At 40.3% G+C, this 12,763-nt stretch overlaps 1 protein-coding gene across 1 annotated transcript in view; it reads right to left on the bottom strand.

The window, feature by feature from the left end:
* Nucleotides 1-10,719: 10,719 nt before the first annotated feature.
* The window catches only part of LOC132391596 (uncharacterized), a 37,536-nt gene continuing 35,492 nt past the window's right edge, over nt 10,720-12,763 (bottom strand). The window contains exon 7 of the mRNA XM_059964998.1: nt 10,720-11,050. Coding sequence (XP_059820981.1) covers nt 10,848-11,050 — 203 coding nt within the window. The 3' untranslated portion in view covers nt 10,720-10,847. The remainder of the gene's footprint in view (nt 11,051-12,763) is intronic.

Below are 12,763 nucleotides of genomic sequence, written 5' to 3' on the forward strand. Positions count from 1 at the left end.
TTCCTAGTGAGCTTTTCCTGTGTGGTTCCATTTCAATTTATCAAAAATGTACTTTGAGTTGCCATTCTGCATACTCATTGTCCTGTAAATGATAGTATTTCACTAGAGTTGCCAGAAGAAAGAAGTTGGAAGATCTGAGATTATACCCATAAGGAAAGGCTGACAAGTGTTGTTCTAAAGATTATGAAGGATTTAATAGGATAGACGCAGAGAAATATTTCCACTTGTGAGGATCCTAGGGACCATAACTGTAAGATAACAAGCTTGGGAATGAACAGACCATAAATCTATATAAGGACATAGAAACAGGAGTAAGTTATTTTGTGTCTTGTTCCCATACGGCATTTGACTCAACTCATGGCTTTTATGTCAAGAACATTTTCCTACACAAAATCTATACCCTCAATTCATCAGTATCTTAAAAACTTACTGATCTGTCTTAAATATACTCAGTGACTTTCCTGCTGTTTTGTACTCATCATTGTTGTAAGTGGTCAACCAGCTCTTTTGACGCCATGACCAATGGTTCTAGGCACTATAGCTAGGGGAAACTACAATTCCACATCTATCCTGTCAAACTCAAAAAGCATTTTTAAAATCTTCAATAAGCTGGCCTTTCATAGACCCAAACCTGCTTAATATTTTCTCATACTACTAAACCACCATTCTAGAAATTAGTCTGGTGAACTTAATTGTTCTCAAGCCAAGCAATGACAAGTTGCATTTAATTCTGGTAAACTCTGTATTGTATAAGGAGGTAATACAGCCGAAAGATACATAATTTGTAGAAAATAATATAAAATCAACCGAGACTGAAGGATTCAGATGCGTTCATGCGCAGAGGGTGACCAGTACCTAATAGTTTTCACATCTAATTCATTCACCTTATTGTCAATGCATTAAGACAAAAACTTTTTAAGCTTGGTTTTTTTAAAATATACAGTGGCATACAAAAGTTTGGGCATCCCGATCAAAATTTCAGTTACTGTGAATAGCTGAGCGAGTAAAAGATGACCTGATTTCCAAAAGGCAGAAAGTTAAAGATGACACATTTCTTTAATATTTTAAGCAAGATTACTCTTTTATTTCCATCTTTTACAGTTTGAAAATAACAAAAAAGGAAAAGGGGCCGAAGCAAAAGTTTGGGCACCCTGCATGGTCAGTACTTAGTAATACCCCCTTTGGCAAGTATCACAGCTTGTAAATGCTTTCTGTAGCCAGCTAACAGTCTTTCAATTCTTGTTTGGGGGATTTTCACCCATTCTTCCTCGCAAAAGGCTTCTAGTTCTGTGAGATTCTTGGGCTGTCTTGCATGCACTGCTCTTTTGAGGTCTATCCACAGATTTTCGATGATGTTTAGGTTGGGGGACTGTGAGGGCCATGGCAAAACCTCTTGTTCCTCTTGAGGTAGTCCATTGTGGATTTTGAGAAGTGTTTAGGATCATTATCCTATTGTAGAAGCCATCATCTTTTCATCTTCAGCTTTTTTACAGACGGTGTGATGTTTGCTCCCAGAATTTGCTGGTATTTAATTGAATTAATTTTTTCCTCTACCAGTAAAACGTTCCCTGTGCCACTGGCTGCAACACAAGCCCAAAGCATGATTGATCCGCCCCGGTGCTTAACAGTTGGAGAGGTGTTCTTCCATGAAATTCTGTGACAAGGTTTGAGGAGTCAGGGTATTTATAAAGCTTTGAAATTTGCATCACCTGGCCTTTCCTGATGATGACTGTGAGCAAGTCGTAGCCCTAACAAGTTAATTAAGGTCTGAGACCTTGGTAAAAGTTAGCTGAGAGCTCAAATCTCTTGGGGTGCCCAAACTTTTGCATGGTGTTCGTTTTTTTCCACAATAAAATTGTACAAAACAAAAATAATACACTAATGTTGCATAAAATGTTGAGAAGAATATTTCATCTTTAACTTTATGACTTTTGGAGATCAGTTCATCTTCTAATCACTTGACTAATCACAGTAACAGAAATTTTGACCAGGTGTGCCCAAATGTTTGCATGCCACTGTATCTCGTCCCTCTTGGCATCATTTGTTTTTCCCTTCCTACATTTTGTTTCTACTCCTGTTTCCCATTCCAATTTCTCCTTGTATAGTTTTCCATCCTTTGCCAAAAGAACCACGAGTTGTTCTCTCAATAGGGGTTAGCCATTCAGGACAGAAGAGAAAAAAAATTCTTCAGCCAAGGGCTAATGGTTCTTTATAATACTCTGCTGAAAAGGGCTGTGAGGCTCGTCTTCCAAGTATATTTCAGACAAAGATAGTTTTGCAGGGAGATGGGAACCAGAGCACCAGGTCAGCATGTAGACAGATGCAGAGGAAGGTGGATAGATGTCAAGGCCAGTAAAACAGGTGGGAACAAAGCAATAGATATAATAGGACCAACAACTCATACAAAATGCTGGTAGAACACAGCAGGCTATAGGGAGAAGCGCTGTTGACATTTCGGGCTGAGACCCTTCGTCCTGATGAAGGGTCTTGGCCCGAAACATCGACAGCACTTCTCCCTATAGTTGCTGCCTAGCTTGCTGTGTTCTACCAGCATTTTGTGTGTGTTGTTGTTTGAATTTCCAGCATCTGCAGATTTCCTCATGTTTGCGCAATACAGTAGGACTGATAGTTTGAAGTGTGTTTATTTTAGTGCTAGGAATATTCTGGGTAAAGGTGATCGACTTCAAGAATGGATCAAGACATGATCTATTTATGTTGTAGCAAGTAGAGACGTGGTTGAGAGAGTGACAGGAATGGGTGCTTAATGCCCTAAGGTTTTGATGTTTAAGAAAAGATAGTGAGTTAAAAGAGATGAGGAGTTTGCACTACTAATCGGGGACAATATCACAGCTGCACTGAAAGGGGACATAATAGAGGCCTCATCCACTGTGTCTAGATGGGTACATAGGAAGGGTGTAATTACTAATGGGAGAGTACTGCAGACTTTACAAAAGCCACTGGAACATTGAGAAACAGATAGGTAGACAGGTTAGAGAAAGGTGCAAAACAAATAGGCTTGTCATGGGGGACCTCAACTTCTCTAAGTTAAACCGGGGCATTCTTAGTGCAAGAGTTTTAGATGGGACAGCTGTTTAGGGGCACATCCATTTCTGACACATGGAGGGGATTTAAATAACAACAGCACAGAGAAAAGGACAGAAGGATGGCAAGAGATGTGATGAATTTAGTTAAGAAGGAAGAGGAAAATCAAACAGTGCCCTTGAGGTTTATAAAGAAGCCAGAAAAGATTTCAAGAAGGGAATTAAGAAAGCCATGAAACATCCTTGGCAAGTAGATTTAAAGAGAATCCCAAGGCGTTATTTACATAGATCAGGACAAGATGATATCTAGGAAAAGGTTGGGACCACTCAAGGATAAAGGGAAGAACATTTGTTTTGGTGCTTAGCATGTGGGGAGATTGGTACTGAGTGCATTGATACGCTAGGGCATTTCAAGGTAAAGGAGGAAGTAGTGTTGGATCTCATAAAGAGCATTAAGTCCCCAAGGCCTAATAGGATATATCCCAGGTTATTAGGATGGGCAAGAGAAGAGATAGCTGGGGCCTTGACCAATATCTATGTATTCTACAGGTGAGGGCCTGAAGAACAGGTGAGCCAGTGTATTTTGTTCCTATATTCAAGAAGGGAACCTGGTTTAATCCTGGAAACTATAGACCAGTGATATTCCCATCAGTGGTAGGAAAGTTACTGGAGAGAATTCTTAGGGATAGGATTTATGAGCTTTTGGAAATCCATGGCTTTGTGCAAGGTAAGTCATGTCTTACTAACTTGTTTTGAGTTTTTTGACGAGATGTCGGGGTGATTGATGAAGGTAGAGCTGTGGATGGTGTCTACATGGATTTCAGTGAAATGTTCGATAAGGTCCCTCATCAGAATCTCAAACAGAAGATTAAGATACATGGGATCCATGGTGAATTGGCCATTTGGATCCAGAACTGTCTTGCCCTTAGAAGACTAGAGGGTAATGGTCAATGGAACTTAGTCAAGCTGGAAGTCTGATTAGTGGTGTTCCGCAGGTATGTATCTGAATTGGAACCTGTGCTGTTTGTGATGTACATATATATATAAATGAGCTGGATGAAAACGTAAATGAATGGGTTAGTAAGTTTGCAGATGATACAACGATTGTTGGTGGTGTGGATAGCACTGAAGATTAGCAAAGATTATACTGGGTTATAGATCAGTTGCAGATATGGGCAGATGGTGTCTAACCTGGCTAAATGTGAAGTGTTGCAATTGGTAGGTCAAATATAAAAAGGCAGTATACCGTTAAGGGCAAGACCCGTATCAGTGTTGATGAGCAGAGGCATCTAGGAGTCCAAGTTCATTGCTCTATGAAAGTGGCTACACAGGTTGGTAGGTGGTTAAAAGGCAAATGGCACGCTTCCCTTTATTAGTCGAGGTATTGAATTCAAAGGTCAGGAAGTTATGTTGCAGCTTTATTTAACTCTAGTTGGGCCATGTCTGGAATGTTGCATACAGTTCTGGCTGCCCCATTATAAGAAGGATGTCGAGGCTTTGCAGAGGGTGCAGAAGAGGTTTGCCAGGCTGTTGCCTGGTAGAGGGTATATAATGAGAGGTTGGGCAAACTTGGAGTTGTTTTTTCTACAGGAGTGGAGACTGAGGCAAGATCTGATATAGGTTTATAAGATTATGAGAGGCATAGATAGAGTAAACAGAGACTATCTTTTTCCCAGGGTTGAAATGTCTAATACCAGTGGACATGCATTGAAGGTGCAAGGGCAAGTTTTTTTACACAAAGAGTGCTGGGTGTCTGGTATACATTACCTGTGGTGGTGGTGGTGGTAGAAAGAGACATTACGGACTTTTAAGGGACATGAATGAAGGGAAAACAGAGTGATATCGACATTCAAAAATTTTATTTATTTTAGCGACGCAGTGTGGTGTAGGCACTCCCAGCATTTTAAGCTACGCCACCCCAGGAATCCCCGACAAACCTGATTAGTCCTAACCTAATCAGGGGACAATTTACATTGACTAATTAACCTACCTGGTATGTCTTTGGACTCTGGGCGGAAACCAGAGCACTCGGCGAAAACCCACACTTCCCATGGGAAGAACGTACAGAGAATCCTCACAGATCAGTGCCAGAATTGAAACATTGAACTCCCCAATCTGTATTAGTGTTATACTAACCACTATGCTATGCTGGTGCCCATTGTGTAGGCATGAAGGTTTAGTTTAATTGGCTATTTGATTACTAATTTATTTGGTTGGGCACAACGTTGTGGGCCGGAGGGCCTTTTCCCGTGCTGTACTGTTCGTTTCTAACTTCTTAGAAACTCAGCGATATGGTGTTAGTGCAAGAATGTGGTGAATAGGTTTCATGGCAGCTATAATTTTATTGAATAAAGGAGGAGAAACGAGCCAAAAAGCCAATTCTGAATGCTCTAGGTTGGCTCAGCACTAGTCTGGAATTAGACAATGTAGAAAAGCTGGTCACAAAGAAGCTAGCAAAGGGTTTTGTGGTATCATTTAGCCCTTTGCAAGTGTGTAGCTGCTTTAATAGAGCAACTCAAAGCCATTGTGCTGTCTCTTGTTTTAAACCAGCCACTAAACTAACTGCATATCTTCCTTAACTTCAAAAATTTATCAAATTTATCCTTGAGAGATCCAGTGGTTTCTGCTTTCACCATTTATTTTGGCAAATCAAGCAATGCTGCTGTGCAAAGAAATTTTCTGAACCTGTCTTCCGCAATACAAGTCTAAAAGTGCTTGCCATTGAACAGCTGATCAGAGAAAATGTTTGTGTCCAATCATCTGCCTCAGTGAGATACACCTATGGTCTTCATATCATGGGCAGTAATCTGACAGCCAAGTGTATTGACTTTTAGGTGAGAGCAGCATTCAAGCTGACAAGTTTAATGTTTCAATATATGTCCTAAGTTGCTGTCAAAGATGTAAATTATCTCAGCACAGCCAGCCTCCTTGATGGACAGAATGGCAAACTTTGAATGTGAGACAAAAATTCCATCAGCATCAACAAAAAAGTGTCGAAATGGACACCAACAGCCTCCTGTTCTGGCAAAGGGATTTTGACCTGAAATACAGACTCCAGTTTCTCTTTGCATAAGTATGGCCTGACCTGCTGAGTAGTTTTCAGTATTTTTTGATTTTATTTTGATAGATATTATTGCCTGGTAGTTCGTTCCTCCAAAGTGCTTGTACAATTTAGCTGAACGTTGTTCATGCTGTTGGTAAACAAGTGAACATGTTTCTACTGCTCTTGATGAAGATCATCACAAGTCTGGAGGGCTGTGTTTGCTATGGGAATCCCAAATCTCTAGTGTCAAGGTATATCATTGCCTGAGCTTGTCCTTCCCTGCCTGAGCGTGGAACCAATGGAGTGGAATCCATAAGAGAATTCCCAGATATTGTAATGGGTGTGACCAATCAGGGATGAATCATCACTAATTCCCAAACATTTCTCCTGCTCCTGCCGCTGCATCTACAGCTCATCACGAATGGGATTTGCCCTACTGATAGTAAAATTGTGAAGCATATGGCAGATACAAGCAGGGCAAGCAAGTATTCTCAGGACTCCAAGAATGTTATACTTACTGGAGGATTGCATGCACCTGTGATTCTGGTTGTACAAGTTACAGTCCTAAATTAGGGCAAAGCCTAATGAATAAAGCATTAGACAAGAGATTTCAAAAGTTGAAAGAGAGGCTGTTTACAGGTAAAGGGTTTTCTGGCAAGTACTGTACAAGACTTAAAAGTGAGATCGGAAGAGATCAGGACCAGCATTTTCCTGTGAAGGACAAGGCTGGCAGGATTCAAGAGCCCATATAACAAGGGCTACTGTACCTCCAGTCAGGGAAAAAAGAGGCATAAGGCAGGTGTAGGCAGCTGAGATCAATTGTGTCCCTTGAGTATAAGGAATATAGGTTTACACTTAAGGAAATTAGGAGGGAAAAAGGGGGTATGAGATAAATAAAGCAAAGGAGAATTGGAAAAAAAAGTCTAAATATACTGACAGTAGCTAGGGAGAGGGCAGATCCCCTTATGGATCAGTGTAGTCATCTACGTGTGAAACCACAGAAAAAGTCTTTATTTACAGTGGGGAAGGACAGTGATTTTGTGGATAACAACAGTAATATCCTGAAGCATTTTGGCATTCAGGAAAATTGATGAGGCCCTGACTGAGATTTTTGTAAATTGGTTAGCTACAGGTGAGATGCCAGAAGAACTGAGGATAGCCAAAGTGCCTTAATTGAAGCTGCAACGGCAAGTCAAGGAACTATAGGCCATTCTGCCTAACAGCAGTGATGGGAAAGCTACTGTCATGAATTCTAAGGGTCAGTATGTAGTTGATTTGGAAAATCAAAGACTGATTAAGGATAATCTGCATGGCTTTGTGAGAAATTATATCTCATAAATTTGATTGAGTTTTTGGAGGAGGTGACCAAGAGGATTGGCTAAGCAGGGCAATGGACATTGATTTGTGGATTTATCAAGATCATTGATAAAAATCCAGCATGATAGGCTTGTCAAGAAGGTTAGAGTACATGGATCCAAAGTGAGACAACACATTGAAAGAAAAATTGGCTTGGGAGTAGGTGGAAAAGAGTTGCATTGAACAGTTGTTCTTTGGTTGGAGGCCTGTAAACTGTGATGTGCTGCAGAGATTGAGGCTTGGTACTTTATTATTGTTTGTCATATGTATTAATAACTTGGAAAAGAATGGCATTAGTAAGTTTGCAAATGACACCAAAACTGGACAGTAAAGAAGGTTGTCTACTATTGCAACAGGATCTAGATCAACTAGGAAAGTAAGCAAATAAATGACTGTTGCAATTTACGTACAAAGTGATGCATTTTGGAAATTAAACCAAACTAGGTCATACAATGTGAATGGTAGGCCCCTGGGAATTCTTATTCAACAGTGAGTCCTAGGAGTACAAGTACGTAAATGAGAGATTGGACAGGCTAGCACTGTTTTCCCTGGTGAGCAGGAGCTGAAGGGGTGACCTTACATAGGTTTTTTAAAAAATTACAGGAGGTTTGTATAGGGTGCATGATCACAGTTTTTCCCCCCAGGATAGTGTAATTTTAGGAGAAGAGGGCATAGGTTTAAGATGAGAGGGGAAAAGTTTAAAGGAGATGTTGGGAAATGCTTCCACATAGAGGATTGTAAGTGTATGGAATGAGCTATCAGAGGAAGGTGTAAAGTGAGTACAGTAATAGCATTTGAACAGGTACATGGTGGGGTAAGGTTTACAGGGATATGGGATTAGCATAGACAGGGATCTTGGACGAGTTAAGAGCCTGTGTTCATGCTGTATAACTCTATGAATCTTGTATTCTTCAATCAAACCCCTTCTCGCTTTGAAGCTACTCCAGTTATTCAAGTAGAAAACCGTACCTGAACTCCTGAATTGCTTATAAAACATCAAGATCCTTTCATAAATATGGAGGCCAATACTATGCACAATACTGTCTACCGTCCCATACCCGACACCCTAACTGAGTGAAAACTGATAAAACTGCAGATGCTGCAAAGTTGAAACAAAAGCAGAAAATGCTGAGGCACTCAGCAGGCCAGGCAGCACCTGTGGTAAGAGAAGCAATGCTTAATATTTCAGGTTGAGAAATCCTTCATCAGAACTGGCAAAGAGAGAATTTAGTGGGCAGAGGTATAGTCAAGGTAGCCATGAGAGTCAGTAGGTTTATAAAAAAAAAATCAGTAGACAGTTTGTCTCCAGAGATGGAAACAAAAAGATTAAGAAAGGGGAGGGAGGTGTTAGAAATGGACCAAATGAAATTCAGACAGGGTGGAAGTTGGAGGCAAAGTTGATGAAATTGAGGAGCTCAGCATTGGTGCATGAAACAGCACCAATGCAGTTGTCACTGTTATGCAAAAAGAGTTGGTGAGCATTATCAGGGAAGTCTTAAAACCTGGACTGTTCCACATAACCAATGAAAAGGCAGGCATTGCTGGAGATCTCCCATCCACTGCCACAAACTTCATAGTTCTCTTACCCCACAATGCTTGTTTCAATCTCCTGCAAAGATTTTGAATTTGACAATGTGGACAAGAACATTAAGGAGGTTGAGATGGGATGGCAATTTCTTAGAAGAGCCAAGTAGTAAATGTTTTTTTTAGATCATTTGAAAGAAGGAAGTAATTCCAGAGAGAAAATCACACTAACAATATCAGCTAATGTGGTACCGGCAAAGAAAGTTTAATGGCCAACAGTTTGTTAGAACTTGGTCAAAGTTCCACAAACCTGCCTGTCTGAGTAGGCCCATTGTTTCTGTCTGCTCCTGCCCAACCAAACTAGTATCTGCATACCTCAACTCCATTTTGTCTTCCTAGGCTCAGTCCCTTCCATTTACATCCACAACACTTCACATGCTTTTGATCTCCTCAAGAACTTATACCTTCCTGGCCCTGATTGCCTAATTTTCACCATGAATGCCTAATCCCTGTTCACTTCTATCCCCCCTCAAGAAGGCCCTAAAACTCTCTAACAGACCCAACCAATTCCCCTCCACCAGCAGCCTCCTCTGATTGGAACTCTTCCTCACTCTCCACAAGTTCTCTTTCGGCCCTTCCCACTCCCATCAAACTCAAGGTGTAGCCATTCCATTTCCCCCTTCCCTCTTCAATTCCTCACTCTGGCTCTCTTCTCACCTGCTTATCACCTCCCATCTAATGCCCCTCCTCCTTCCCTTTCTCCCATGATCCACTCTCTTCTCCTATCAAATTCAGTCTTCTCCAGTCCTTTATCTTTTGCGCCTATCACCTTACAGTTTCTTACTTTATTTCCCCTCCTCCCCTACCCGCCTGACTTCACCTATCATCTTCTAGCTTGTACTCCTCCCCCTCTCCCACATTCTATTCTGGCCCCTTCCCACTTCCTCTCTAGTCCTGATGAAAGATCTCAGCCTGAAACGTCGACTGATCCGCTGAGCATTTTGTGTGTGGGTTGTTCTGCATTTTCAACATCTGCCGAATCATTTTCACAAGAGATTCAAACCTTGCCTTTTGTGCTCCTATGCATTCCAGGTATCTGGAAGGTAAGCTTTCCACATAGTGGAGACAGAAATTGATTGGTACCTGGAATGGATAATGATTGATGGGGAGAACTGAAATCTGTTCATCTGTGTTCATGTGACACTGACTTAGTCTTGGAATATTTAGCCACCAGGTAATGTATTTCACTGGAGAGTAAATTGAATTAATATTAATTATTAACATTAATAAAACCAACACAATTATGTTCTAATATTGATTCAGAATTAATATTCAATTTTGCTACTGCATTTTCAGTTGGGGGTTCCAGGATGATGCCTAATAACACATTAAAATTTTTAACATAATCAACTGGAATAGAGCAAAATGACTGCTGATACTAAAGAGTTTCTGATAGTGGAGTCCTTGTGCAGATCAAGTGCTATTTAATTTGCAAAGGCATTAAGATACTAGGTGGAAATATTTAATGGATATAATAGGCTTAAAAGTCTAATTCACTGCTGAGTGACTCATATTCTGTAGTATAATTGCATGAGAATTGGAAGAATATGAAGTACATTATATCTTTAAGGCTGAAGCATGCCAAGTTTATGGCCCTGATCTGTGCTATTGTTAAATTAAATGCTTTCACATTCCTGAGCTCAGTAAAATTCTGAAACTAGCAAATGGTTGGCATCAATAATCACTGCTTAAAAATGCTTTATGAGAATTTTATTACATTCAATTACAGGACAAAAATTATAAACAATTGCTAATAACTTTTCCTTTCATAAGTTTTGACTATAATTCTTTATGACATCTAGGTTTATACCCAGTTGTAAGGTTCATGTTTGGTTTTGTCTGTACCCAGTGTGCCAGGGTTGGGTCACCCATTCTGGGTGTATTTGATAATCATAGACATATGGTTTGGAAGTCATCTCACAGACACACGCGCGGTTTGCAAGCTGAAAACGAGGATCTTGCACTTGCACTTTTTGAGGATTGCTACTAGAAAGAGTTCTCAGCAGCTGTTCCACTTCCTTGGTTTCTGTAAAGAGAAAAGAAAACTAAAGGCAGAAGTTTGGAACAACTTAAGGAGCACTTGCAGGTGGAGGGAGGGATAAAGGGATGGAGAGACATAAAGAGTGAATTTCCAGAATTGTCCTAGCAATTGAAGATGAGTCTGTTCAAGAGGGAGCTTGACAAACAGACTGAAGCCTAGTGATTACGTTGTTTGACTGGTAACCTGAGTTCTGGACATAAATATCTGATGATATTGCCAAAGAGTGGGAATAAAGAATGCCTTTTCTAGAAGGCTGCCAGTTATTAGTAGTGTTCTGCAGGGGTCTGTGTTTGGACTGCTTCTTTTCATGATACATATCAATGACTTGGATGACAGAATTGAAGATTTGTGGCCAAGTCTGCAACAATAGAAAGATAGGTCAAGGGGCAGGTAGTATTGATGAAGTAGGCAGTCTGTAGGCAGATTGAGAGAATAGGCAAATAAATGGCAGCTGAAATATAGTGTAAGGAAGTGTATGGCCATGCACTTTAATAGAAAGAATAAAGGCATAGATTATTTTAGAACTGAGGAGAAAATTCAAAAATCTGAGGTACAAAGGAATTGGGTGTCCTCATGGAGGATATCCTAAAGGTGAGTCAGTGGTAAGGAGGGCAAATTCTACGGAAGTATTCATTTCAAGAGAACAAGAATACAAGATAAGGAATTAATGCTGAGATTTTATAAGTCATTGGTTAGACCACACTTGGAGTATTGTGAGCAATTTTGGGCCCCTTATCTAAGAAAAAATGTGCTGGCATTGGAGAGGATCCAGAGGAGGTTCATAAGAATGACTCCAGGAATAAAAGGGTTAAAGGTTATGAGCGTTTGATGGCTCTGGACCTGTACTTGCTGGAGTTTAGAAGACTGGGGGTGGGTGGGGGGATCTCATTAAAAACCTATCAATTATTGAACACCCTAGATAGAGTGGATGAGGAGAGAATGTTTCCTGTAGTGGGGGAGTCTAGGACCAGAGTGCACGGCCTCAGAATAGAGGGATGTACATTTAGCCATTGGATGGTGAACTTGTGGAATTCATTGCAACAGATGGCTGTGGAGACAGAGTCATTGGGTATATTTAAAGCAGAGATAGCTAGGTGCTTGATTAATCAGGGTGTCAAAGGTGATGGGGAAAAGGCAGGAGGATGGGGTTGAGAGGGATAATAAATCTGCCATGATGGAACAGTAGAGCAGACTCAATGTGGAAAATTGCCTAATTCTGCTCCTATATCTTAGGGTATTATACCAACTAGGGTACTTAAGTGCAAGTAATTAAATAAGTGATGAATTTGGGGAAAAAATACTAATTGCAGTAATAGTAAACTTGAAACTACTGGATATGTTTGTAAAAGCTTCTCCAGGGGTGACTTGCAGTAAATATTGTAGTTAGAGAAAAAGCTAATTGAATGAATTCTTATTTCAATAATGCTTATCAACAGAAAATACAAGCGACGTGTACAAATTGTTACTGAATATTAAATAAAGATTGGTAGTGCCATAGAGGTGAAAGTAATCTGTTGTGATAATAAAAAATATGAGATTTGAAGCTTAATTCAAGAAGTAGGGTTCCAGTGTTGAGAATAGTCTTGTTCAGCCTTTGATTCCTGTACCCTGTGAGGGGGAATGTGTTACTGATTAAGGAATGAGTCAGGTTGAAGCAGGAACTGTAGATAGTGGCTCCAGGCTCTTTGATAAACCTGT

The sequence above is a fragment of the Hypanus sabinus genome, chromosome 3, assembly GCF_030144855.1.
Source record: "Hypanus sabinus isolate sHypSab1 chromosome 3, sHypSab1.hap1, whole genome shotgun sequence".
In the NCBI taxonomy this organism is placed as follows: domain Eukaryota; kingdom Metazoa; phylum Chordata; class Chondrichthyes; order Myliobatiformes; family Dasyatidae; genus Hypanus; species Hypanus sabinus.